The sequence below is a fragment of the Verticillium alfalfae genome, genomic scaffold (genome assembly GCF_000150825.1).
Source record: "Verticillium alfalfae VaMs.102 supercont1.15 genomic scaffold, whole genome shotgun sequence".
Taxonomy (NCBI): domain Eukaryota; kingdom Fungi; phylum Ascomycota; class Sordariomycetes; order Glomerellales; family Plectosphaerellaceae; genus Verticillium; species Verticillium alfalfae.
In genome coordinates, this window is record NW_003315024.1 from 870,798 (window position 1) to 897,471 (window position 26,674).

Genomic DNA, 26,674 nt, shown 5'->3' on the forward strand with positions numbered 1-26,674 from the left:
ATTCAGACGTGACTGCCGACGACCTAGCAGCTGATGAAGACGGGAATGGGAACATCTTTGGCGGTCTGGACACAATCGACCTGCATGGGAATCTGCTGATTTCTCTTCCTGTCGGACTCAGGCAACTTCGCCTCCTGACGTCTCTGAACCTGGTATGCCGAGTCTGAGATTTTGATTGACAGGAAGACTAACGAGTGCAGACCAATAATCGATTGGCAAACAACTGTTTCGAGGTGATTTCTCAGCTCACCTCACTGCGCGACCTCAAGCTCGCAAATAACCTTCTATACGGCCCGTTGGACCCCTCGGTCTCCAACCTACAAAATTTGGAGATCTTTGATATTCACGGCAACAACGTTTCGACTCTTCCTACCAATTTCGGGAATCTTGAACGGTTACGTATTCTTAACCTTGCCGAAAACAGCTTTGAACTACTTCCATTCGGCATTCTGTCCCAGATGCCCCTGACAGAACTCAACCTAAAGAAGAACAAGCTTGCAAAGACACTTATTGAAGATGACGTGGAGGCTCTCTCGAAGCTGCAATCAATCGACATCTCCTGCAACCAGATCACACATATCGTTGCCCCTGGCACAACGGTCAGCCTGCCGGTGCTGTACCAGCTCAGCGCGTCTATGAACCGCCTGAAAGCTCTGCCTGACGTCAGCTCTTGGAGTAGTCTTCTGACGCTGACCGCGGACGAGAACAGTATCTCGGAATTTCCGGAAGGCTTCTTCAGTCTGGAGAAATTGCGACATGTTGATTTCTCTGCTAATGATATTCGCATCATCCCGCCGGAGATCGCCAGGATGGACAATCTTGCAATGATTCGCCTGAGTGGCAACCCGTTGCGTGACAAAAAGTTCATCTCGGCCACAACAGAGGAGCTGAAAGATGCCCTGGCAGCGAGGCTGGAACCGCCGCCTCCTTACGACGACGTCACGAGCACTGCGCACACTATCGCGGCTGCCATCGCCGACGATGCCAAAGCATCCGAACCTCCAACGAAAGAAGTCGCACCTGAAGAGGGTGAGCATGACAGTCGGTCTGACATGGATGACTTCGCAACTCCCCCCGACATCGGCGCCGCACTCACCTGCTCGATCGAGGTCGCACACTCTTTCGAGCCAAACCTGGCCTATTAAGAATGGCGGACTGCTGGACCGCTCTGGGACACAGTCTTCGTCGCTTCACCCTGTCGTTTGTTCCAAAATCGCCGCCGCTACCCGGGTCACGGAAATCCAGCTCCATCACAACCTTTTCGCGACGTTTCCTGAATCTCTTACGTTCTTCGCCAACACCTTGACGGCGCTGTCGTTGGCCCATAACAAACTTGTCGGCGAGACGTACTTGCCAGAGGAGCTGGAGCTACCTGCTCTCCGGGAGCTCAATCTGATGAACAACCACATCACGAGCCTGACCCCGCTGACGGTCAATCTCCGATCGCAGCAGCTCGAGAAAGTTGATGTCTCGCTCAACCGTATCACAGCGCTACCGACTGATCTGCGTATTGTGTTCCCGCAGCTGTCGGTCATGCTGATTGCCAACAACCACCTCATCGAGCTCGACCCTGAGAGCATACGGGGTCTGCAGGTCGTGGACGCCAACAATAACGATATCGCACACTTGAACCCCAAGATCGGCTTGCTTGGCGGAAACGGCGGCCTGCGTCAGCTTGACGTATCAGGGAACCGCTTCCGTGTTCCAAGATTCAGCGTGCTCGAGCGTGGAACAGATGCAACACTGAGGTGGTTGCGGGGCCGTGTGCCTGTTGCCGAGATGGCCAGCTGGAAAGAGGGACAAGGAGAGGGTGGGCTGGGCGATTCTGATGACGACGTCGACTGAGTTTGAGGCACTAACTTTGCGGGGCCTTTAGGCGTTACTTTTGAGAATGGGAATATAGGGCGAGACTGCTTATTGGCATGTTGCTTGGTTTTGGCGAAGATACCACATTTGTTATTGTATACTGCGCCCGGTCGAACAGGGAAAATAGTAATTCCAGGCGTCGTAGCGTCGCCACAAGACCTTTGTCGTATTTCGGAGCGAATTTCGATGCCTTCAGGCCCCAGATGCCAGGCTCGCACCATCGAGTGAGTATGATTCTGTGTGGGACGAGACAAAAGCTCTCGTCGGTCCATGGGATTGGTGACATTTTGAGGCCTGTTGAAGGCGCACCTTGGTGGCACTCAGCCAAACCCCTGGGCCTCAGGATCAGGCTTCATCGATCATGGCAAGGTTGAGACATAAGCTTTGCGGGCCGAGATGGACAAATGGGCACATTGGATAGAACCATGTGACCAAAAGGTTGCCAACTATTTAAGAGTCAGATTCTGTCACTCTATCTGCAATCCTCTGTTTTTCTGGTCATCGAGCCTAACAAAAGACTATCACTCATCACCTCATCTGCATCACCTGAGAAGACACCCGCCTGGCCCGTCCCAGCTATCGCGGCCCCGACACACATACACTTGGGAAAGAGCCATGGTGCCTATCAAAATCAGCTACATCCCGCCTCCGCCTAAAGGCGGGTCCACGGACGACCACACCAGCGAGTCAGCGATCATCTTCCAGGCGGTATATCCAAGCCTCCCCGTTTACTTCACTATAGGTCTTGTGATAGGGGCGGTTTCTCAAGCACTTAGACGACCTAAATGGTTCACACGAAATCGCCAGAAAAGCTCAGGTCCTATGCGGGATGTGCTCTGGGGGTGCGCAATCATCACCACGTGGCCTGTCCTTCTTCCCGTGCTCGCCCTCATCAGGAGCATCAACAGAAGGCGGACGGGTTTGAAGAATGCGAGAAGGAGGAAGAGACACGAGACGATGTCGGAGGAGGGTGCAACAGGCGTGACAGAATTGGTGGTTGCAGCACCTGTTTTTGCCTACTGCTGGGAAGAGCGAACACGCAAGGACGCAGTTCGACCAGGATCTCGAACTTGAGGCTTTGCCTCTGGATGCCGACGAGACGGGAAGGGACGGGAGAGCGAGAGGGCGCGGGTAATGCGAGACAAACAGTCTATATCAAGGGTTTATCGATACTTCATCTTCCGTCCGTAGAATTCATCACAATTTTCCAAGCCTCTCTTCTAATTCAAGACCAGAGACTCGATATCCGTGTCAGCACTTCTTTAAAAGCCCAGTGGACGCAGCATGGGCTTATCGTCGAAGCGGTACAGATACGCCGCGTCAACCCCGTCCTTTGCGTGATGCTCGTATACATTGAAGGCGGGGATGCAGAAGTTGTGTACTCTCTTCCAGTCGAAGCGTTGGTCGTCAATTATGCTGCGACCCGAGCTCTCGACGACATGGTACTGAAGTCACGGTCTCTTGAACCTGAGAAACGTCGTCGACCCGACAAGGCTATATCATGATGGCACCCTAACACGCTACCAACTCGCCGGCTGAATATGGCCGACATCAATCCACTTAGGCATGTGACCGTGGCAGCGGCAGTCCCAGGTACGGCCTCCGAGCTTCCTCGCACCGACAAGCGCGCATCCATGAACCCGAATGACCGCTCATTTTACTGCACGGCCAGCAATGGCGGTGGAAACCTCAAGACGGTGAGAGCTATCCGTGTGAGCCAGCTTTTGTGCAGCGGCCCCTGGCGACAGAGGAAGGTAAGGGGTTGTCCTTACCATCGTCATAACCAAGCAGAGGACGCACAGAATCCTCGTGGCATTCGACAAGAGCTTTGAGAAAGGGGCGAGGGCCAGGTTGCCTCGGGTGTGTGCGCTTGGGCTCCATAATTCGTTTGTTGAGGGGGCATTTGGAGCATGGTGTTGAAGCGGGAACCCATGGCATGCTACATGTTGCCTAGCAGGATCAGCAAGATGACACACAGGACAAAAATAACTTCCGAGTCTGTCAACTCTGACATTGTAGCCGGGCAATACCCAAAAGGCCTGGAATCGGGTAATCAGATTTGGGATCGCGCCTCCGCAATGCACCGTCAGCTACGACCTCTCATTGCGCCCCCGAACAGGAAATGCAGTGAACATCGCCGACTATTATTGGCCCTATGATGTCTGTGGCTGACGAGCTTGGCATCTGGGACCAAGATGCATCTTAGTCTGTGGTTTCCTGCCAATGACATGCGCCAATACGATTCGCGCCGCAGCGTTGCATCAAATCCGAAAGCTGTGCTCGCCTGGCCAGGAACAGCGACGCCAGGGTTCTGAAGCCATGCTTGGACTCAAATCGAGGGCCATGGGTCTATTCGACAAGGACAGCACGTCACGCCAAGTCCGGAAGGCAGCTCAGCAGCTGGGGTTTAAGCTTATGTTCGTTGGTTCGCAGGGTAACATGTCAATCCTTCCATGGATGGTGGCGAAGGCGAAGATGCACGCTTAACAAGCTTTCGGTCATGCGAGTCGCCAAGAATAGAGGACTCCATGCTGGGGATGCATGAAAGCTTGCAGCGGCTAGATCGATTGATCCTGTGACACAGCCACCACTTGAAGTGACAAGCTTCGGAGGCTCAGGGGTGTTGCCCAGCCCTAACTAATTAGGGAGGAGGGCACGTGCGAGCCGACAAGGGCCAGTCCCCGAACGCGGTGCAGTAGATCCGACATATGGTTCATGATGAACGTTCTCAGCTTCGCTTGAGGAATGGTTCGCTTATCCTTGCTCAGCCTTCTCTGGATCCTTTGTACAATCCTCCGAATGTCTTTGCCTCGCAATCCTCGTCAATCATTGCAACGCTGACCGCAGTGCGCGTCCAAGAATATCGTCAACCAGAGTCGCGTCCATGGAGTGACGAAACCCGGCCAGAGGATCGCAAGATCGGTGACAACAATAACTTTGTAAAGAAATAATCAAGTATAAAGATGGCTTCGTGATCTTCCAAAGTTCTGACCGTCCATCATCAACAACAGCAACTCAAAAGCAACAGCCTCACCAGCCTCAACTACTTCATATCTCGTTTTCTTTTCTCTTGAATCTTAACAGAAATCTTCCAGCATGCTTTTCAGTGTCGGACTCCTCGCCCTTGCGGCTTTGCCTTCGTCTTTCGGAGCTGTCATTCAGGCGCGCCAGGACGACCCCGAGAACCCTCCCCGTGATCCCCAGCCTCCTCCTCCCGGCCCCATCTTCGGACGGGCACCCGAGCTCGACAAGCGCTTCCAGCCTGCTCTCGACTTCGACACGGACAGCTGCTACAATGTACCGGCAATCGGCCCCAACGGCGACCTCGCCATTGGCATGTTCCCTTTCGAGTGGCCGCCCCAAGCGGGCTGCCGCAACGAAGAGATGCTGGACCGAGGCAATGTCTACTCCCGCCAGCGCTGCAACAATGGCTATTGCGTCATTTTCTACGCCTACTACTTCCAGAAGGATACGGCGACACCCATTGACGGGCACCGCCACGACTGGGAGCACATTGCCGTGTGGGTGCGCCAGAGCGACAGCTTCGTCACGCACGTTGCCGTCAGCCAGCACAAGGGCTACGAGATTCGTGAAAACTCCCAGGTCACCTGGACTGCGGCGGAGAATGGCAAGCCGGCGATTGTCTACCACAAGGACAGCATCCTGACACACTGCTTCCGGTTCGGCAATGGCGCCGACGCCGGTGGTCCCGGGCCGGAGAACCACCGGAACCAGTGGATCACGGGCCCGCTTCTCGGGTACTTTGGCTGGGACACCGTCGAGCAGAGGGACAGGATGCTGACGCACAACTGGGAGGCTGGTGCTATCGCCATCAAGAACGAAAACTTTGCTGAGAACATTCGCAAGGCTCGGCCTGCTGGACTGGTATTTGACGAGAACATTGACGACGAGGGCACCAACAACATCTGAGAAGGCTCTTATTCTCAGAAATTTCTCCGGTGCTTAAGTTATGGTTCATTTGGTTGAGATCATCAGATGGGGGGCGTATCATGGGTGTTAGCGGGGGAGTTGTCTTTTTAAGCCTTTTACTTAGCCTTGCTTGAAATCGAAATGAAAACTTTCTGTTCATAACGCTGAGTTTCCATCAGTACTCGTAATCGAGTGTTTCGTACAAACATGGTCGTGTCGCCATACGAGTCAGAGCTGGAGCACAAATGCGTTGACAGAGAGGTGAGCTCTCTTGGGACGGGAACCCATCTGCCAAGGGCTCGTTTTCGCGACGGATGCATATCAAGCGAGGCAAGTTTGAGGGTTTCAGGAGCTAGGAATAGGCGTAGCATGGAGACATCATTATAGATAGACTACTCTGTCTACAGTCCCTCAACCATCATGTTAAGGTCTGATACTTCTACCACATTCCTACTGACTAGGCGCCGTATGTCAAAGGGGTCAATGGCAATGCGGCAGCAGTTGTGCCTGAATGTTACCGTTTGCAATCCCGGCGTCGGCATTCGGGACCTCTACCCAACCCTGTGGTTCTTAATAGCTCATGCGTCTATTCCATCAATCTGGGATCTCGAGTGTCAAACTGCACCTTCCAGAGTCAACGGTTCACCGTCTTAGGTTATGCCAATTAGCCTTCTGGAGCCCCCGCTAGGGACAGTGCTGAGTAGACTGAATACGACGTAGGACTAAAATGGCAGGAGGCGGTAGATAGGAAGAATGAGTTTGCCTTTGTCGTGCTGCTGTTCATTCTGTCCGGATGGCGTGCCTGTGGTCTTTCAAAGTGGTCAGTGTGATCCATTCTTCTTCGCTGCATTTTCCATGTTGCAATGGTGCTAATGGGGCCCAGAGCTGTCGCGTCACTCACCGCCAGCCAGACGTGGGCGCCGGCTTCAGTGGCGATAAGGAACGCTTCGTCCGACAGGCAAATTTCTGACAACCCCACTGTGTTACCCCTCCCCCCCCCCGATCACCTTCAGCTTTCAGCCAAAATATCGCTCCCTGGCGAAATCGCAAGGCACCCAGATGACACCCCGCACAATGAGTCCCAGCGAGACAACGCCCCTCCTGTCGCCGGGCCCAGGCGCCCGTGTCCGTGTCGGCGCCGCTGCCAGCCCCGCGCCTGAGAAGTTCTCCGGTCTCGGCCCCCGGCTCTGCTCCCCCGAGAACAGGATCCTCTTCGCCGGTTTTCTCGTCGCTCTGACTCTCGGCCTCACCCAGGTCTCGTACGTGCCAGCTGCCGGCCCGAGATAGACTGAGTGAACAACTGACCGCATCGCAGCATCATCTACGTCTTCCGTGTCATGACCTGCGAGGCCTTTTACACCCACCATCCTCCCTCTGCCGCACGCTGCGCCCGCCGGGAGATCGACGCGGCGACAGCCACCCAGGTGTCCATCCTTGGCATGACAACGTCGCTGTGCGGCATCCTCAATCTTTTCATCTGCGGCGCTCTCATCAAGCGTTGGGGTACACGGTGGGCGCTCGTCAGCCAGACGTCTCTGCTTGCCGTTAGGGTTTCCTTTCAGATTGCCGCTGTCAGCGTTGGCGGCAGGAAAGGCATCTACCTCATGCAAGGAACGCAGTTTGTAGGTATCTTTGGAGGTCCGAGGGGCTACATGTGAGTTACACCACGAAACACCCAGGCTAAGTATCTGTGACTCACACTTGCCCACAGGTTGGTGCTCAACACCGCCGTCGCCGAAGCCATCGAGAGGCGGAAACACACGGGTGTATTTGGCAAACTCCAGGGAGCCTTGATGATCGGTAATGCTGGTGGCTACTTCTGTGAGTCCTCTCATCCGACGTATGTTTAGCAATCCGCCACTAACCGTCAACAGTTGGCGGTCTCCTTGGCGATTTGTTCGGCATATCGAGTCCGTTCACCGTCGCCGTCGGATGTTTCATAGTCGCCACGATCTATGGCGCCCTCTTCATGCCGGCATCTCCAGTTAATGAGGATGAAGTGGCACACAAGGACGGCAAATCAACCTCCGGAATGTTTGCGCCGCTGAGGATCCTCATTCCGCAACGATACCGCCTGCCTTCAGGCAAAGTGACCAAGCATTACGGTCTCGTCTTTCTCGCGATGGGCGTTTTCTTTGGCGTGGTGAGACTCTAGTCTATATTCACTCATGTGACAGCTTTCTCTGTGGCTATTTGCTGACGCTGAACAGTTTGCAACTGGCTATGCTCCTATTCTTATTCAGATGTATGCCACTTCACGGTTCGACTTTGGCACCACGGAGAACGGCACGCTCATGGCAGGCAATTCACTGATCAGGGGTGTCTTCCTGATGTTCATGTTTCCCAAGATAATTGATCTCGGTCGCCATTGGTTTGCCTCGATGGCCTCGCGGCCCCTTCATGAGTGTCCCGTCACCGATCAGCTGGAAGGCGCGACGATCCCGACGCACGCCGAGGACCTCGATCCATTACCCGGCCTGATGAATGCCGAGGAACCAACGAACGCACCACCAGAGGAAGAAGACGAGGATAGCACATTTGATTTGTCGTTCCTGCGCTGGAGTCTTGTTGTTGACGGCATCGTCACGTCCATATCGGCCTGGGCCACGAAAGGATGGCACATGTATCTGGGTAAGTCGGCCTGAGATGCTTCGCAAGCAACAGAAAACGGGACTGACTGACGAGAGCAGCTGCCTTTCTGCTCCCCTTCGCCTCGGGCTCGGCACCGGCTGCCAAGGGTGTCATTACAGAAATGAGCCCAGCAAACCTGCGACAGGATGCGCTGAGTGCCATCACATTAGTCGAAAGCGCGGCGACGCTGACAACGCAGGGTACTTTTGGTTTTATTTACTCGTCGCTATCAGGCGTCGGCAAAGCCAATCTGACATTTCTTTGCAACGGTGTGCGTATCATCCCCTCCAGCTTCAGCGACGTATTTGACTGACAAAACGTTCAGGGCCTAGCTGTCATTGCCGTCGCCATCCTTCTCTTGGCGCACTATCCCCCAATAGACGGCCTCAGGGTGGAGGAGGGCGAGGACGAGACGCAGAGTCTGGCTAGCAGTTAATCGCCTTGGAGCGCAGTGAAACCTCAAGCAGAGTGGGTTCCGATCAACCGTGGCAAAACCATGCTGTGCCTGTCGCCTCGCTGTCGCTAGTGGCTTGGGATGTCCTACAGTAGCCTGGTCGAGGACATATCCGGGCTACGCCCGAGGCACCAAACTCCACGCCCAGCGTAATAAGATGCCCTCTGGTGTGGAGAGCCGCTGGGGCGAAAGTCTGGCGCATGTGCTCAGTGAGAACCCCGATGACATCAATTGTCGGCAGACGCACACAGTACCTACTTGTAGCCAGCACAACAAACGCCAATTGGGTACCCAAGGTCATCGAAGCACGGGAGCGACTCGTCATTGGCAATACTGTGCCGCTCATCGGATGGCATCGGCCTTTGCAGGTGGGAATTTCTCTGGCTAGCCCCCAGTGGCCACAGATTCGTCGATTAGCGAGTGCTTGGTCGTGATGGCGCTGGTGAATGCAGGCGTCATCGACCGCTGATCTCCCATCCATCCACGCCATCGGATTCTCACTTTCCCATGTAGAACGCAGTTCTCTGGCAAAGGGTTAAGCCTCATTCCAAATAAGTCTCCTCTTATTTGCTAGCCCATGACGGGCACTATGACAAAGTGTGCCCCGTCCCGTTACGTCCTGGAGTGGCTTTGTGTCACCTCTGACCTTAAGAAGTGCCTTCTTCTCCTGTCTTCTCAGATGCGATTTGCTCAGAACCCTAAACTGCTCATTAATCGTAAAAATGTCTTCAGATACACCATTTGCTGCCCACGTGGCTAGGCAGTTCTCGTCTTTTGAGGATGACCGCCAGGCGTCGTCCAAGGACGTGACCTATACCACAAGCAACGGCGTTCCTGTACCTCACCCTTACGAGACGCAGCGCGCTGGCGAGAATGGCCCCCTCCTGCTGCAGGACTTCCACCTCATCGATCTGCTCTCCCACTTTGATCGTGAGCGGATCCCCGAACGAGTTGTGCACGCCAAAGGCAGCGGTGCTCACGGCTTCTTTGAGTGCACCAATCCTATCCCAAATCTCACCCAGGCCGATCTCTTCTCAACGAAGGGCAAAAAATGCCCGGTAACGGCACGCTTCTCAACTGTCGGCGGCGAGTCTGGCTCTCACGATCTCGCGCGCGACCCTCGAGGCTTCTCTGTCAAGTTCAGGACGGAGCAGGGGAACTGGGACATGGTCGCCAACAACACGCCTGTCTTCTTCCTTCGAGATCCAGCCAAGTTTCCGCACTTCATCCACACACAGAAGCGCGATCCTTCTACCCATCTCACGCACGCAGATGACTCGACCATGTTCTGGGATTACCTCTGTCACAACCCCGAGTCTATTCACCAGGTCATGATCCTCATGGGTGATCGCGGTATTCCCGACGGATACCGCTTTATGCACGGATACGCCGGCCACACGCTCAAGCTCGTGAACAAGGACAACGAATGGGTGTATTGCCAGATGCACTTCAAGTCAATGCAAGGCATCAAGTTTGTTACTCAGGAAGATTCAGCCAATTATTCGCCCGACTACTCGCAGAAAGATCTCTACGAGGCCATCGCTCGTGGCGAGCACCCCAAGTGGTCCGTCGAGATCCAGACCATGACGGCGTCCGAGGCCGAGGACGCCTGGGAGAAGGACAAGCTCAACGTCTTCGACCTGACCCATGTCTGGCCGCAAAAGAAGTATCCTCTACAGAAGGTCGGCGAGTTTACCCTTAATGAAAACGCCGTGAACTACTTCGCCGAGGTGGAGCAAGTGGCTTTCAACCCCTCCCACATGCCGCCAGGCATCGAACCCTCGGCCGACCCCGTCCTCCAGTCCCGCCTCTTCTCCTACCCAGACACTCACCGTCACCGCCTCGGCGTCAACTACCAACAGCTGCCCGTCAACGCATCGCGAACGTCGTACCGCGCCGGCAATTTCCAGCGTGACGGCCAGATGGCATTTTTCAACCAGGGCGCTCGGCCAAATTACCTTTCGTCCATCGAACCCATTTCCTTCCACAAGAGGACTGTCGACCACGACAGCGTGCACGCGCACTTCACGAGCGAGGCCGTGACGTTCCTCTCGCAGATTCGCCCCGAAGATTTTGTGGCGCCGCGCGCGCTCTGGCGAGATGTTTTCGACGACGCCGCCAGGGAGAGGTTCATCAGCAACGTCACGGGCAAGATGGCCTCGTGCAAAAACGACGAATTGCTGAAGAGGCAGATTGCCATCTTCCGAGAGTCGATCCCGAGATTGCACAGCGGCTTGAGAAGAGCACGGGTGTCAAAGGATACGAGGGCATCAAGGATATGAAGTTCAATGGCACGCACAATGGCATGACTGAAGATTCAAAGGTCAAGTTCGCCAACGGTATTAGTGCGACTGTATGCTCGAGTGCTACAGACGGAAACGGCGCACCGAAGAGGGGCCTGCACCGCGGATCAAATGGAACGAACGGGACAAATGGTGTGAATGGGCATTAGTATAGCTTGAGATTTGGTATCGCGTTCTATTTTGATCACGAGCTTCTTGTCCTGCAAGTACAATAGCAGGACAATAGTGAGGAGTTGAACAATATGAAACAACATTCAGGAATAGTTGCAGAAGAGCAAACAGGGTATTATTTGATTACATTATGATGCTATACATCGCGGGTTACGTATTCTCACTTCTCAAGGGGTGATCTCGCGATTTTTATCAGCAGACGAGAAGATATGATGACCTATTTACAGAACGACGTGCACGCTCTTCGCAACACTCGGCACGCCCTTGGCAGAGATTGCGAATAGGTAGTAGTACCCTGGCAGCAGCACGCCACGGTCAGTCGGCAGCGTGACCGTGTACTTGCCATTCTGCGCCCGGAACCTCTTGAGTGGGATCCGGCGCTGGTCACTGTTGACCGAGTGGGTAACGGTACCGGTGCGAATGAGCGAGAAGGAGGCAACATTGCCCTCAACGTCGAACGAAAGTGTCGCGCCGGCCGAGACGGCCTCCTGCGCAAGTCCTGAGATGGCGGGTCGCGCAGCCGCGCTGCCATCGTCATTGAAGAGGTAAGGCGGCGAGAAGACTTCGCCGTCGGCGTGGTCAGCAGCCTTGTTGCAGCCGGCAGTTGAGCCGCCGATAGTCGAAACATAGCAAAGACCGCCGCCGCCCGTGAATACAGTGGCGTCGGGGAGCAGGATGGACACGGAGTGGTAATTGCGTGGCACGGCAGCGGCGGCGAGCTGAGTCCAGGTCTTGGTCGTGGGGTTGAAAAGCTCAGCGGTCAGAACGGCGTCCGTATTGGTGAAGACAACGGCGCGTCTCTGGCCACCCGTTACGAGGACGTTGCCATCGGGAAGCACAACGGCGTTGGCGAAGCCGCGCGGAGAAGACATATCGGGGACTCGCTCAACGATTGAAGGGGCATATGCCTCGCCGATGGTTGTGATGTGCGCCCGTGCCGTGGCATCGCTGTCGGTGTACTCGGGAGCGCCGCCTGCAGACAGGATCTTACCAGCAACAGCGTCGTACATAGCCCACACACCGCACATGGCGTCATCGTCATCACGTGTGCCGGCCTTGACGACAGAGCCCTCGCCCTCGGTACTGTACCAGTGCTGGTCTAGCGAAGGACCGGCTTGGAAGATGGATTCGTTCTTCCACCCAAAGAGCCAGGCATGGTTGTCCTCGCGCCACACACCCTCGTGGTCGGTCGTCATCATGGGCTTCACATCGGCGCCGGGGAGGTATCTCCACTCCTGGTTGTCGGGGTTGAAGACTTCGCCGTTCTTGGCCTCTCGGCTGCCAGCATAGGCACCTCCGATGGTGAAAACGTGACCATTGGACATAATGGCAGACGTTTGGTAGCCGCGAGCTACTTTCATATCAGGCCCGCGCGTGAACTCATTGGTGGCTGGGTCGTAGATGCTGACTGCTTCGGCATCGGAGCCACCTTGCACCATAACGCGACCGTCTTCAAGCTGGCTGATGCCGGGGCAAAACATATCGTGATGTGTGTTGGCGACCTCGCGATCCGATACAGCGCCTGTTGCGAACTCATAGTCACCGAATTGCGTCTTGCCCGAAGCGCCACCGAAGGCATCCTTGCCCCAGGACGAGAAGAACAGCATTTTCGCGGGCTCGGGATACGCCGGCACGATGTAAGCGGCAACGGGGATCAACGGCAACTTGATAACATCAGACCACTGCCCGACCTTGGCCGCAGCTCCCTTGGGCGCTTCCGGCTTCGTGTCGACGGGCCCGTTGGAGTTCTTGTTGTCATCTGCCGCACCAGTCTTCGTATCGATCGAGATGAAGCGCTCGTCCTTGACCCAGTCTAGCTTGACATCGGATCCAGCCTGCTTGACGTAGCAGATCTTGTCCTTGACATCGTAGACGGCTTTCTTGCAGTCCTTGGTCTTGGCGCAGGTGTCCGCACAGGCATGCGGGCTGGGCGTGTTGCGAAACGTGTGGGCGTTGGGTCGGGTGTAATCTGTATTGACGCAGACGGTAAAGAATGTCTTGCCTGAGCTGTAGCCCGCGCCCGTGTTGGGGCACGTTTCGATAGGAGTGCCGTCGTCGAGCTCGCTGCCCTGATCGCGGTGGATCACGTCGAAGCCGTTGTCGTCTGCCCAGTCCATCTCGGCCGTCTTATCATTGTTTTTGAGGTGGCACATGTGGTTCTTTTTGTCGTAGACGGCCTTCTTGCACCGGGAGTCCTTGATACAGAGTTTCAGGCATTCTTGAGTTGAGGGCACGCAGTTGTGAACCGCAAGGCTGCCACCGCCGTTCTTGTAGTCTGTGTTGTCGCAGATGCCGTATTGTGCGCCTTCGGGGGTTATCCAGACAGTTTCGTAATTAGGGCACTTGAAGAGATGCGCTGCTGCTGGTGTAAACAGCGAGAGGGCAGCCCACACAACGGCTACCTTTGGGAAGGACGCATACGCCATCTTGAGAATTAAGAGTCTGGGTTGATTTGTTTTCGAAGCGAATGTGTGATGAGTCGAAGCTCGAGCATGGAGGGACAAGAATTCTTAATGAATGGGTGAGTGAATGAAATATTCAAGACTGTGAATGATGCCCTCGCGGGTGAATGAATGAACAGTGCACGCGGATAACGTGAGAAACAAGAAAGGTAAGAATCGGAAAAAGTAGCAAGTAAAGAACGAATGTGAGGCAACTCGAACCACATCAAAAACGACAGATGAGCGTGAAGGAAACCAAAGGGACCAAAAGCCAGAGGTGAAGCAGGACAGGCATGACACGATATACATTTATCATCAGAACCCCTGGCTCTTCGTCCTGTCAAGGTCTCCTGGGATATGCACCCACATGCACCACTCACTCCGTTATTTCTATCGCAAGGTCCGAGAATGTCCCTGATCTCGCCCACTTCGTTCATAAGTGTTCATAAAATTGATTCCACCATCGCAGCACACAACAGTCAACAGTGGACACTGGGTCCAATACGAGAGAGTCAAGCCAATAATGGAAGGGGCTCGAGCCTGTGCTCGACCTTTATCGTCCAAACCCATCAATTACCCTTGACTCGGCGCCTTGGCTTACCAGCCCTACTCCCAGCTGAAACAAAACCGGCTGTGCATTAACCCCACGTGGATGCCATTCTCGTCAGGACGTTGACTCGACCTTACTTTGTCGGGCTTGAAAGATGGGACCAAGGAAGCCCGCAGGTGCATAGCATTCTATGGACATGGGTTCAGCGTTGTACATCGCTGGTTCCGGGGGCTTGGGTCCCTCTTTAGCCCTGTTCTCGGGCCAAACACCGCTGCAAAACTGTCGGCCCTGCCGCCTCTCGGCCGATGGGGCGGTCCTTCAATGCATAATTTCATTTCGTCGGTGTTCCCATATGGACCCTGCGTTTTATCAATACTAATTTTTGAGACAAAGTCATATGGCAAGCTCTCATTTCATCATATCTATGTTGCTCGTCAAGCCTGGTTGACATTCAGGGGTCATTTCACTTGATGCTCAACGGGCTGATATCACATTTCGCGACCATCGTTCAGTTCCGAACCTACTGGTCTCTGAGGGCGTGTAAGTAGGTTTTAAAATAATAGAAAGCTTCCTGGCGACTTGATATTGCGAAACTTCCACATAAAATGTCGAGCGAAGCATCCGTCCCCGTGTACGTAAACCGGATTTGCTAGTCTACTAACCGCCTGGCTCTGATCGGCCATCCTTTGGGACCGCCGCTGGCAGTCCATCAAGACCCGATCGACATTTTGTTTGATATTCATATCGTAGCCAATAGCTATCGATAGATTGTAGAACCTTCATGTCCCTCTCGCCAGAGCTTGATTCGAGCCGCATCGTGACTTAGACCAGCAGCCCGGTCAAAACACGCCCAAGAAAATCAACGCAGTTCTTTTCACGAAGAGTACTTCCGCAGCCACAACAAATAGAAGTGACTACTGTTATTCCAAGAGACCAAGACCTTGGCTTAATCGTAGCTGTCATTCGGAAAGTTAGTCACTCGTGGATTCAGTGCAATCACTTGAGACATGTACTGATCGGAAGACGAAGAAATCTGCATGAATTTTCTTCAATTCCCGGTCAACTTGGCATAAGGTGTCACCAAAAGCATCTCAACAACCTATGTATCAGCTTCAGTGTACTCCAAAGCTAGCTAGTGGGCTGTCTCGATTGTGGGGAGGACTGTCTTCCGGAAATGGACGGATCGTCGCAGCTCAAATAGGCTTTCCACCTCGATATGTGAGACGACCAAATCCTCTTCTCGTCATTTTCAGAAAGTTCTGCGAACCTTCAGAATCTGGGATGTGAGGCTTTGGTCTGGGCTCGCTGTGTCGCTAGCTCAGCAAAATGCGACGAATCGCTGCAATTCGACACTTCATGTTGCCTGTCACCTCGCCCCTTCTGCGTCGACAGCAGGCCACATCCCACGTTCACCGGCTCAGCCGAGGGCGACAACGGCCTGCCAAATGGAGAGCGCCAAAGGCTGTTTGCCCTGATGATTCAGTCAGCGGCGCCAGCGCCATTCTGCACGCACTTCAGGCCGCAGGCGTCACTCATCTCTTCGTCAATCTCGGCTCGGACCACCCGGCTTTCCTAACGGCGTTTGCCACGAAGGCGTATCCCCGGGTCAAGGTCGTCACTTCGCCGAATGAGATGAATGCGCTTTCGGCAGCCTCGGGCTATGCAATGATCACTGGGAGGCCAGCAGCTGTACTCGTCCACGTCGAATGCGGCACACAGGCTTTGGCGGGCGCAGTGCACAATATCAGTAAGGGCCGCTTGCCAGTGGTGATAGTTGCCGGTACCGTGCCTATTACGATGGAAGGGGAGCTACCGGGGAGTCGTAACGAGTGCGTGGTTCCCCTTGTCTGACTCATGGAACATTACTGACGGTGACAGATGTGAGTGAGCACACCTGCACGAGTGCCATGTATCGACTGACCGTAGGCAAAGATGTTCACTTTATCCAGGATATCCCAGACCAGCGCTCTATCGTTCGTCAATACATGAAGTATGATCATGAGATCCGATCACCACACAATGCTGTACAGATTGTGCTCCGGGCTCTTCAGATTGCGACAAGTACGCCACAGGGGCCAACATATCTCATCGCATCGCGAGAGACACTCGAAGCCCAAACATCAATTCGTAGCATCAAGCCTTCGCAAGATCCAAAGAAGAACCTCTCGGTGGAGAAAGTTGGCCTCCACATGCAAGACGTCGCGCGCTTGGGCGACATTCTTATCAGGGCCGACTTCCCCCTGATCGTGACAAGTTACGCGGGCCGGGATCCTGCCGCCTTCAAAGCACTTCACGATTTGGCCCGGCGCCTCGCTATCCCCGTGCACGAGAATGCGCCGGTGGTGAACAATTTCCCGACGACCAGTTTCCTCCACCAAGGCCATGCATGGAACGGCGGCGGGCAGCTCAAGGCCTTGGCCGAAGCAGACGTGGTCCTCGTCGTCGACTCGGATGTCCCATGGATTCCATCCGAGTCGAGGCCGAGCGATGCGGCCCGCATCTTCCACCTCGACTGCGATCCTCTGAAAAGCAGCGCCACACTCTGGAGTCTTCCGGCCGAGAAGCGTTGGATGTGTGATACGTCGGTGGCTTTGAAACAGCTAGATGAGTACGTCGAGATGAGCCGGGAACTCTTTGCTGAAGCTACAAAGAGTAGGATCGACGTCAGGATATCTTTGCTGGCACAGCGCTTCGAGGCACGAACGCGGCGACTCGAAGCAGAAGAAGTGGCATTTCCAGATGGAAAGGTCACGGTGCCGTACTTTATGAGCCGCTTCCGCAAGGCGACAAAAGGTCTTGACGTATTAGCACTCAACGAGAGCACGACCAATCTTGGCAAGGTCGCTGACCACCTACGGCACGACCAACACAACTCGCTGGTGGGCAGTGGTGGCGGCTCGCTCGGGTGGTATTCTGGGGCTGCTGTCGGCGTGGCCATGGCGTTGAGAGAAGAGGCGGCTGTGGGTGATGCGGCCGACCGTCTTGTCACGGCGTTTGTGGGAGACGGAACGTTCCTATTTGGGGTACCTGCCAGTGCCTACTGGATGGCCATGCGGTATGCGACGCCGTACCTGACCGTCATCTGGAACAATGGCGGCTGGACGAGCCCGAAGAATGCCTGCTTGAGGATTCATCCTGAGATGAAAGAGTTTGTGCCACGGAGCGATGGCGAAGGGCGGCATGGTGACAGCAGGGCAACAGCTTTGGCCGAGGCGATGGGCGTCAGCATTTCGCCGTCACCTTCGTTTGGAAAGATTGCTGAGGGTGCCGGTGATGCTTGGTGGACAGTCGTGAAGAGAGCAGACGAGGTCGATGGAGCCATCGCGGAGGGCGTTCGGGTGGTGAGGGAGCTCAAGCGATGTGCAGTGATTGAGGTGGCCATTGCCAGTGTGTGATGCTAACGCTTGGTGGGATCTCTCGGTGAAGATGGGTGTAGGGCGTTTCGGTCAGGGTCTCGGTGTAAGGTGCCTTGAAGCTGTGCAGAGTAGTCCGCATCTGGCTTAGCGCGCTCATAGCCGACCCGTATTGTGCACCAGCCTCTTCTTTCTGTTGTTTTCCAGCCACAGCCTTGTCCTGTCTCGGTCGAGCTTCCTCTCATCTGGAGCCTTCCGCCTTCCCTTCGCTCGTTTGTCTCCTCCAAGGCACCACAACAACATTGTTGTCTGTCCCTCGCTTCTTCGCCAACCACACAGCGGCGCCGCCATCTCCGATTACCATCGCACTCGCTTACTCCTAGTCGACCAAAGACGCATAGTCGGGGAATACGTCTGCACGCCGTATCATCCGCCAATTGAATCACGACAACCATCTCTAGCTACCTCCCCCGCGTCAACCTCCTCCGCCACAGTCACCAGCAACATCCCTTCTCCCTTGGCTCCCCGTACATTCCGTCGCACCCTACCTTGGCCGGGAATCTTGTCCCTCTCCTGCCATCACCCATTGTCACTCTACAATTTGTCTCGACCACCTTTTCGAGCAGTCCTGGCCGATCAGTCATGTCCGCCGACGCGGAGGTAGCTGCTCAGCTGCCCAACGGCTTGCTCGATAATCGCTCTGCCCAGGACCAGGATCCCGTCACCCCTCCCGACAATGACAGCGAGATTCTCGCGCCGAACTCGCCGCTGCCGTCGACCGAAGCGCCGCCGTCACCCATCGACGAACCAAGTGCTTCTTTCAAGACTGAATACAACGATGACAGACTCGCCTCGTCAGCCATTATCCCCTCATCTCTGACACCGCCACCGTCCTCTCAAGTGCCCTCTCACGCCCGCAATGGCGTCCTGCCGAGCGCTTACATCGCTTCCCAACGCTCTACACTTTTCTCTCCTCCCGCCACGGGGCTCGCCGCTTTTCGACCAGCAGACGTCGCTCTGGCCGCCGACTACGTGCCACCCGCACCTCAGCAGGTGCTTGAGGCGACCGCCGACGAGCTGCGCGCCATGATGCAGACGTGCATTGCCGAGCAGGCGAGGCTCAAGATGGAGGCGGCCCACCACAAGCTGCAATACAACCTGCTGAGTCTGCAGGCCGATGAGGATGCGAAGCGGGCTGAGGTTGAATTCGAAATGATGAGGCGGGAGGTGGAGGCTCTGAGGACGGCCGAGTACTCTCAGCATGCCCGCCGGGAGCTCAGTGCTGCTACCGAGTCAGCCCAGCTCAAGTACCTGCAGATGAAGACGCTGTACGAGGATTCCGTCGAGGAGAACCGTGCTCTGAGCCGAAGATTCAAAACGGCCAAGAAGCTGGTCTCGCAGAAGGAGGAAGAGATCACGAGCCTCAGTGAGGAGAGGGACATGCTCCTCAACCGCATCCGTGAGAACAGAGAGCACTTTACCATGCTCTGCAACCCTGGCGGCATGTTCCACGGGGCCATGACGCCGACTAAGGCGTCACAGAGTGTGTCGACCCCCCAGCAGGTGCGGGCGCCAACACGACAGGCGCCCAAGACGGTGCCAGACATCCGAACGGCTCCCTCTCCCGGCCAGGAGCCCATGGCTGCCCTTCTCCAAGCGCTGAGCCAGGACAACAACAGCGCCCCTTCCACGCCCGTTGCAGCAGCTCGCCCAGTTCCCCGTCTGTCGGCGAAGCACACGCGCAACGCCCAGTCCCTCTCATCGCTGCCCACGACGCCCGGCTACAAGCCTCGTGGTGAACACATGGGGCTCCTGCCGTCAGTTGACCTTGTGCCGCAGACCGAGCCGCCTGCACGTTATTCCAACAGGCAATTCGCACCGCCGTCGCCGACACCACGACGCGAGCGTTTCCACAAGAGCCGTGAGAGCACCATTTCGGCCGTCGACGACAATGAAGAGCTTGCCAGGCAGGCCCTCGAATCCGTTGCAAAGTCAGCTTCGTTTCTCTCGCAGGCCTCTCGTGGATCTCAACGCGGCCCTCGGAGGCCGCTGCCGAACAATGGCGAGCACGACGACAATGATGAGGCATTTGAGAGCCAGGCGAGCCAGGCGGCGTCGGAGATGTTGCGCAGGGATCCACGCTCGAGCTTTGAGATCGCGAGCGAGGCCCGGAGCGGGACACCAGCGGCAGCGGAGAAGAGCGCGAGGCTGCAGGCGAAGCTCCTGTCGGGCATGGCGGGGGGTAACGGAGGCGAGAAGAGGAAGTTCAGCGGCGGCATCCCACCGCCCGAGGATCTAAGGCAGATACAGGCAAGCCCGCCCAAGAAGCTGCGCGTCAGCACGCAGGTTGGTGACGGCTCGAGTGTGGGTCTGGGGATACAGTATGGGCAGCATTAGCACGACATGTGCGACTATTTGCATTTTTACAAGTATGTCTTCGGATATCCTTTGATGACTGATACGACATTTGGGAAAAGGAGTTTGGATGGGTTTGTGGTCACGACGGGAGAGTGACATATTTTGGCCATAAATTGATTGATAGCTTGGACTGCCAGCTCTTATCGACCTAGCTAGAGCAACTCCGGGTTGGAGTTGAACGGACTATAGCAGCCATGTCTGCTGGGAAGAGGAATGCACTTCATGATGACAGCCTCGGCTTTGTTGCGCCAAGTGCTGTCCGTGTGATAGTGTCATTCAGCAGTACAGCATTCTTTAGACCACCAACGGGCGTCGATCTTGACAGGCGATCAGCATCAGCCACGAGTCGCATACTCTCAGATAGCTTCCAAGCTAGAGCGCCCCTTCGTTACCAAGGACGATGAAGATCGAGCAAAGATGACTGTCACGTGTAATAGCACACCAGCGTCGTCCCCAAAAGCAGGGCCACTTTGCCTTGGACCGCCCGCACCACACGCACATCACACCAAAGGCGTCACGACTAGACTGACTCGCGGGCCCTGGTTGAGCTTAAGCCAATGCTGATGCTGGCCGCTGGCCGGCACTTCCCTCCTCCCCGCCCCTGTCAAGCTCCGTGATCGATCCCTCCCCCGCCTTGCCACTCGCATCTCTCCACCACTAGTCGCCGCCGGTTTCCCCAAGCTCCGAGCCAATACTCGCTGTTCCCCCCTTCGAGCCAATGCTGTTCCGATCTCCCTAGGGAGGGAGCTTTGACTGGGAGCATCTCTTTAAGGCTGCACGTTTCCTTGCGCGCGTGTGCGATTCCCAGGGTCCCCGTCGCTGTAAGGAACCAATTTATGCGGTCTCAACTCGGCGTGGCAGTGCAGCGCAGTCTGTCTGTTGAGCACTCTTCTCGAAGCCAGCTTCCATTGTCCGACTGACTGACTGGCATTAGCCTAAACTTGGCGCTCGTCTCCCATTCGCGCCCTCGTACCTTTTGTCCAACCACCCTGACTTGTTCGTGAGTAAGAGGGTGGTCGTTGGTATACAAGGCGCACCTCGACGCATGACACGCTCGCCATGAGCGAGAGTGTGTCGGCTGCCAAACGGCGGCAGCGCCGGATCCCGGACGAGTTTCGTAAGAGAAACGCCCAGAGCTGCGACCTCTGCAGAAAGGTGAGTTCCGTTCCAGAGTCATGGTGCCCCGCGGACATCACAGTCCATCGTGGTACCGATGCTGGCAGGGGACTGACGATCTGCAGCGAAGATGCCGTTGCGTGCCTGCGCCGGATGGCCAGGGATGTGTCGCTTGTCATGAGCACAACGTGCCGTGCGCTTATACGACGCCGCGGAAGACGCGGTTTTATGGGAGTGTCGACGATTTGAGCGATCGGTACATATATCATTTCACTTTTGTTTTCATTTCTCTCTTAGCCGCTATGCCTTTGGGTTGACTGACGGAATAGATATCGCTGTCTCGATGCCATTGTCAAAGGAGCGTTTCCCAACGATTTGACCGCGACGGCGGAGGATCTCGTTGAGCTTGGCCGGCGCATGGGGTATGCCATGCCGGACTTCTCCCAGCCGCGGAGAAAGGGCGTCAAGATTGAGGATCTCGTGCGCGCTCCTGATCCGGTGGGTTCTTCCCGGCACAACTCGGTTGCTGAATCAAAGATCTCTGGTTCGGAACTGGGTACCGGGTCTAAGGCGCCAAGCGAGGTCGGCACCGACGATGCTGTCTCTGCTGCTGCTGCTGCCTCGGGGGCTGAGGACGCTCAGTTGTCGCTGATCAGAGATACCTCTGGCAATGAGCACTACATCGGTCCCTCGGGCACTCTCAACTTTCTGAGCCAGCTGAGGCGACTGATGGTCAGCAGCGAGGGAACGCCTGAGGCCCAGCCTGAGGTTGTCACCAAGTTCACGCAGGATGATACGGCACAGGCGCTCGAGGCTGATGATTCGCCTGGGGCGCCCGGGGCCCTACACCCGGCGACACAGACGGACGGCCCCCTCGACGGACCTTCCCCGGCTTCCGTCACTTCGGTCACGTCTATCGCCAAGGACTTTACGCGCATGCCGACTGTTGACCTTGATGAGACGCTTCGCGGTCTGCCGGCCGACGAGACCCTCGAGCTCCTCGTTCAGTCGTACTTTAAGAACGTCCATGACGACTACCCTCTGTTCCACCGAGCAACCTTTGAAGACGAGTACGAACTCTACATTGTTCAAGCTAGACGCCGGCTGCAGTTTCTGCCCCAGAGCCAAGCCCAACCGCAGAATCGGAGCAACGCCGTTCCCGACTGGGGCTGGATGGGCTGCCTGCACATGATACTCGTCTTCGGCTCCATCGCCCGCCCCGACATCCCCGGCGTCGACCATTCGCACCTGCGGCGGCGCTCGGTGGCGGCGGCGCGGACGCTTCTGCCGCAGTTCATCTCCAAGTGCACCCTCTCCAACGTGCGCGTCCTCATGCTCTTGTCGCTCTTCCTCCACAACAACAATGAGCGCAACGCGGCCTGGAACCTCGTCGGGACGGCGACGCGCATCGCCTTTGCCCTCGGTCTGCACCGCAGCGACATGCGCTCTTCGCTGCGCCCGCTCGACCGCGAGGTCCGCAAATGGGTCTTCTGCACGCTCTACTCCTTCGAGCAGTTCCTCGCCTCGAGCCTGGGCCGGCCCAGCGGCCTGCAGGAGATGGACGTCGAGATCGTGCCGCCGCGGGAGGGCTTCCTCGATGCTGGAACGGGCACCGATGCCAAGCTTGTCTTCCTGTCACTGAGGCTGCAGGCCATTCTCGCGCGCACACGCTTCGCCTACGCGCGGCCGCAGCGCCGCCCCGACGCCGAAGGCCAGGACGTCGTGCCGAGGCCGAGCGTCGACGACATCATGCGGTCTCTCGCTGCCTGGAAGCGGGATGTCGCCGAGAACCCCAGCTTCCACATGCCCGACATCCAGACGCGGGTGTCCCTGCGCGGCCGCGGCAGCAGCGCCTCCCTCCACGACGAAGACGGGGATGCCATGGAGTTTGACGAGCTCAAGGTCGTGCTGTCGTGGAAAACGAGGGCGCAGCTGCGCGCCGTGCTCATGCTGCACATCCAGTACCACTACATCGCCATTGTCGCGACGCGGCCCATCCTGCTCCGCGAGATCGCCGCCGCGCGCAAGGCGCTGCGCGACGAGAGCGCTGGGGCGCCACCGCCCGCCATGTCGGCCGTCGCCGATGCCTGTGTGCGCCACGCCGTGCAGCTGACGTACATGGTGCTCTTCCTCGACGGCTTCGAGCTCGTCAACGGGCTTTCTGGCCTCGACGTCTTTTACGCCTACTGCGCTGCCATGGTCCTCATACTGCGGCTGCTGCGCAGGCCGCCTGCCGCCGAGGGCGCCGAGGCCTCGGACCAGCAGGAGGAGCAGATCCAGGTTGTCATTCGGGAGCTGGTACGCAAGTCGCAGAGTGTCCTCAACAGGACGAACAAGAGCGGTTCGATGAAGCGGTTCGCCTCGGTCGTCGATGCGTTTGCCGAGTGTACAAGCCAGACGCCGGGGACGCAGGAAGACAAGGTGAGGGCGCTGCCGGGGAGTGCCTGGTCGCGGGGGTTCTCTGGTGGTGGTGTTTCTGCGCTGCCCCGACAGCCTGCGGCTCTTGACGCCGGCCAGTTTCCGTATGGGATGATGGGTACTGGCGTCATAGGTGTGCCGCCAGGACAGGCCTTCTCGATGACTGCGCCGATGGGGTTTGGCCAAGCGACGACATATGGGGTGCTCAACGTGCAGCTTGATGACGGAGGGTTCTACTTCCATCCGTTCAACGGCAGCGAAACGACGGCGCCTCCGGAATGGGGAGATATGGAGATGGTCATGGCCGGGTACGGCATGCCACGATCATAGTTGATGCTGGTGTCTGGGGGGGGATCCCGTATACTTCTGAGCGTGGCGTACACACGGTCTCCGGGATATTGGTCCATGTACGTACGCTTCGATCCTAGGTCCAGATAGGGACCGGTCAGGCGAGGGAAAACAGTACTCGCACGTTCTGTATTTAAAAAAGCACTTTGAATTCGTTACGCTGCGTTGTTACAATGTGTATCTGAAATCGGGATGCTTCTCTCCCAACCTCCGCACCTCGTCCTCCGGCAGATGCCGCCGATACTCTCTCTCGCCCCTTTCCCGCGCTCGATTCTCCCTCTTGCAACACACCCACATGATGACCGCCGTGGCGATGCCCACGGCCTGAAATCCGATGCACGTGCTGATGCCCGCCACGTACTGCGGCTCGTCCTTGGCGGGAAACACGACGGCCGAGATGATGCCGCCGAGCTGACCACAGCTGATGGCGAACGCCGTCGCCGTGCCGCGCTTCACGTTACCGACGACCTGGTTGACACTGCGAAGAAGACAGAGTCAGTCTTTCATCCCAGAAAGATTGTCTTTCTGCCGCAACAGGACAAAACATGGGACGAGCAAACTCACGTCCAAGCAATGACGAGCGGCTGGCACACGTAAATGCCCACGGCCGCAAGATACAGCCCCGCATAGCGCACCCCTCCGTCCGTCGGCACCATGACGAGGAGCAGGCCGACGATGCTCGTCGCGAAGCCGCCGAGACAGTAGACGCCGCGGCGCCTCGTGCGGTCCGAAACGACACCGACAAGGACGGACACGACGCCCGACGCGATGCGCACGGGCGTCGACAGCAGATTGGACTTGAGCGGGCCCCAGCCAAAGGTGCGCAGATGTCGGCGTGAAGACGGAGATGCTGTAGGGCCGTGACGCCAGACGGCGAAGGTAGAGGACGCCGCCCGCCAAGGACCTGGCGTCGCGCAGCGCGCGCAGCACGCGGCGCGGCGTCATGGGCTCGTGGCCGAGGCTGCGGGCGTCGTGTTCGAGGCGCGCCAGCCAGAGGGCGCGCTCGGCGTCCGCGAGAAACGGCTCGCGGTGCGGAAAGTCGGGCACGTAGCGCAGGGCCAGGAGGGCGGCGGCGCAGGTGAAGGCGCCCTCGAGCCAGAAGATCCAGCGCCAGCCCGAGGCGGCGCGGACGCCGTCGAGGGCCCCGAGACCGGCGCCGAGGAGGCCCGAGACGGAGCCGGCTATGTCGTTGGCGAGCAGGAAGAGGGCGGTGCGGGTGAGGAGCGCGTGGCGTGGGTACCAGGTCGCCAGGAGGAAGAGGCAGCCGGGGAACATGCCGGCCTCAAAGACGCCGAGGAGGACGCGGGCCGCGAGGAGATGGGCGAACCGCGTCGAGAAGCCGGCGAGCGTGATGGTCACTGGAGGGCGCTCTGTTAGTCTTGCCGATAGCAGGGGCGGGGACTTCGAGGGACGTACGGCCCCAGAGGAAGACGAGCGAGGCGATGTAGTAGCGCGGCTTCAGGCGGTTGAGGAGCATGTTGGACGGAATCTCGAGGAGCATGTAGGGGATGTAGAAGACGAGCACGGCGAGGTTATAGTCATACCCCGCCATGCCGAGGTCGGCCTCGAGGTGCCACAGCCTGGCATTGCCAATGTTGACGCGGTCGAGGAACGTAATGGTGTAGAGAAAGATGAAGAGCGGGATGATGCGCAGGTCGATTTTGCGTGTCAGCGTGCGCAGGGCAACGGCGTCCACGTCGCTGGGCTGGTGGTCTGTGTCTGATGCCGACCTCACAGGCGTTGCCGTCGTCGGCGAAGGGCTCCGTGATTTGGACATGTCACGTCGTGTACTGTGCGATCCCGATCTTCGACCTGTCAGTCTCTTGGTTTCCATCTCGGCAATCTTCCTCGAACGTTCATGTTCGCCTTTTTGAAGCCCCCTTCAACCTTGCAGGCCCTGGATCGTCTCCACCGGCACAGATATTGAGTTTGACCCGGTCGGCCTGACATGGTGATCTTGATCGTCAGAAGCACACTAGCGCTCCCAGCAGCTTCATCCGGGCCATCGGATTCCGGGGTCCGGCGCCCGCTTCCCTTGTGGGTTTTGCTACCATGGCGCACGGAACATGCCTGGTCGGCCTTGCGCGGCCATGGAGATGACATGTCGCCCAACGACGCCATATGTCTAGCAGGCGCTGATCTTCAGTTTGCACGTGCTGGTCACTCGTGCGTCGATGGGGCACCTCTGGCTGCCGTGCGCCGCAGAGTCATGGAAGGCTGCTGGATCGGAGGGGCCATGGGGATTTGATGTGACGTGTAGCGTGCGCCAGTGCTGGCAATCACCTGCGTTGGCTGGCGCTTCGGGATGACAGATGGCTGACAGACATGGAAGCGGCGGCCATCGTGCTGAACTTTGCCGATGCTTGTCTATACGCTACGTGTGGCATCCAAGATCACTAGGCAGCAGGTGGTACAGTATATGGAGTGTATTGGGTCTACCTAATAACCGTTTGCGCATGGGCCTTTGGGAGACCTGTGGACATTCTGCCACAGTCACGACGTGCCATTGGCACCATGTGTCGGATTGGTCCCGTCCATCCCCATTCCACCCAAGCCAGAAAACGCCAGTCGTAGCAGAGAGGGTATCGCAAAAGTTGTACACGCGCTAAGAACGCCGAAGGGTGGTCGTGTCATGCAACGAAGCACCGCCCATGAGGCCATGCTGAGCCGCACTT

The 26,674-nt window shown here is 57.0% G+C and overlaps 9 protein-coding genes across 9 annotated transcripts in view; 7 read left to right on the top strand and 2 right to left on the bottom strand.

The window, feature by feature from the left end:
- Positions 1–1,845, top strand: part of VDBG_09601 (leucine-rich repeat-containing protein) — a gene marked incomplete at both ends in the record, with an annotated part of 3,613 nt that extends 1,768 nt beyond the window's left edge. The window contains 3 exons of the mRNA XM_003000360.1: positions 122–152; positions 234–1,109; positions 1,180–1,845. Of these exons, the coding sequence (XP_003000406.1) occupies positions 122–152; positions 234–1,109; positions 1,180–1,845 (1,573 nt within the window). The remainder of the gene's footprint in view (positions 1–121; positions 153–233; positions 1,110–1,179) is intronic.
- Positions 1,846–4,962: 3,117 nt separating this feature from the next.
- Positions 4,963–5,796, top strand: VDBG_09602 (necrosis- and ethylene-inducing protein-inducing protein; the record flags this gene model as incomplete). The annotated part of the gene is made up of 1 exon (XM_003000361.1): positions 4,963–5,796. One exon carries the CDS (start codon positions 4,963–4,965, stop codon positions 5,794–5,796), a length of 834 nt encoding a protein of 277 aa, XP_003000407.1.
- Positions 5,797–6,855: 1,059 nt separating this feature from the next.
- On the top strand, positions 6,856–8,863 carry VDBG_09603 (conserved hypothetical protein; the record flags this gene model as incomplete). Its single annotated transcript, XM_003000362.1, has 7 exons — positions 6,856–7,055; positions 7,112–7,450; positions 7,508–7,617; positions 7,671–7,939; positions 8,007–8,427; positions 8,487–8,698; positions 8,753–8,863. The coding sequence occupies 7 exons, from the start codon at positions 6,856–6,858 to the stop codon at positions 8,861–8,863; spliced, it is 1,662 nt and encodes a 553-aa protein (XP_003000408.1).
- A 740-nt stretch (positions 8,864–9,603) lies between these two features.
- Positions 9,604–11,163, top strand: VDBG_09604 (peroxisomal catalase; the record flags this gene model as incomplete). Its single annotated transcript, XM_003000363.1, has 1 exon — positions 9,604–11,163. The coding sequence occupies one exon, from the start codon at positions 9,604–9,606 to the stop codon at positions 11,161–11,163; it is 1,560 nt and encodes a 519-aa protein (XP_003000409.1).
- A 413-nt stretch (positions 11,164–11,576) lies between these two features.
- On the bottom strand, positions 11,577–13,781 carry VDBG_09605 (galactose oxidase; the record flags this gene model as incomplete). Its single annotated transcript, XM_003000364.1, has 1 exon — positions 11,577–13,781. The coding sequence occupies one exon, from the start codon at positions 13,779–13,781 to the stop codon at positions 11,577–11,579; it is 2,205 nt and encodes a 734-aa protein (XP_003000410.1).
- Positions 13,782–15,702: 1,921 nt separating this feature from the next.
- Positions 15,703–17,741, top strand: VDBG_09606 (acetolactate synthase; the record flags this gene model as incomplete). Its single annotated transcript, XM_003000365.1, has 2 exons — positions 15,703–16,182; positions 16,296–17,741. 2 exons carry the CDS (start codon positions 15,703–15,705, stop codon positions 17,739–17,741), a joined length of 1,926 nt encoding a protein of 641 aa, XP_003000411.1.
- A 248-nt stretch (positions 17,742–17,989) lies between these two features.
- On the top strand, positions 17,990–20,096 carry VDBG_09607 (conserved hypothetical protein; the record flags this gene model as incomplete). The annotated part of the gene is made up of 1 exon (XM_003000366.1): positions 17,990–20,096. One exon carries the CDS (start codon positions 18,342–18,344, stop codon positions 20,094–20,096), a length of 1,755 nt encoding a protein of 584 aa, XP_003000412.1.
- Positions 20,097–21,176: 1,080 nt separating this feature from the next.
- VDBG_09608 (conserved hypothetical protein) lies at positions 21,177–23,981 on the top strand (the record flags this gene model as incomplete). Its single annotated transcript, XM_003000367.1, has 2 exons — positions 21,177–21,234; positions 21,592–23,981. 2 exons carry the CDS (start codon positions 21,177–21,179, stop codon positions 23,979–23,981), a joined length of 2,448 nt encoding a protein of 815 aa, XP_003000413.1.
- A 475-nt stretch (positions 23,982–24,456) lies between these two features.
- VDBG_09609 (conserved hypothetical protein) lies at positions 24,457–25,776 on the bottom strand (the record flags this gene model as incomplete). The annotated part of the gene is made up of 4 exons (XM_003000368.1): positions 24,457–24,477; positions 24,564–24,583; positions 24,635–25,357; positions 25,416–25,776. 4 exons carry the CDS (start codon positions 25,774–25,776, stop codon positions 24,457–24,459), a joined length of 1,125 nt encoding a protein of 374 aa, XP_003000414.1.
- Between the last annotated feature and the right edge of the window lie 898 nt (positions 25,777–26,674).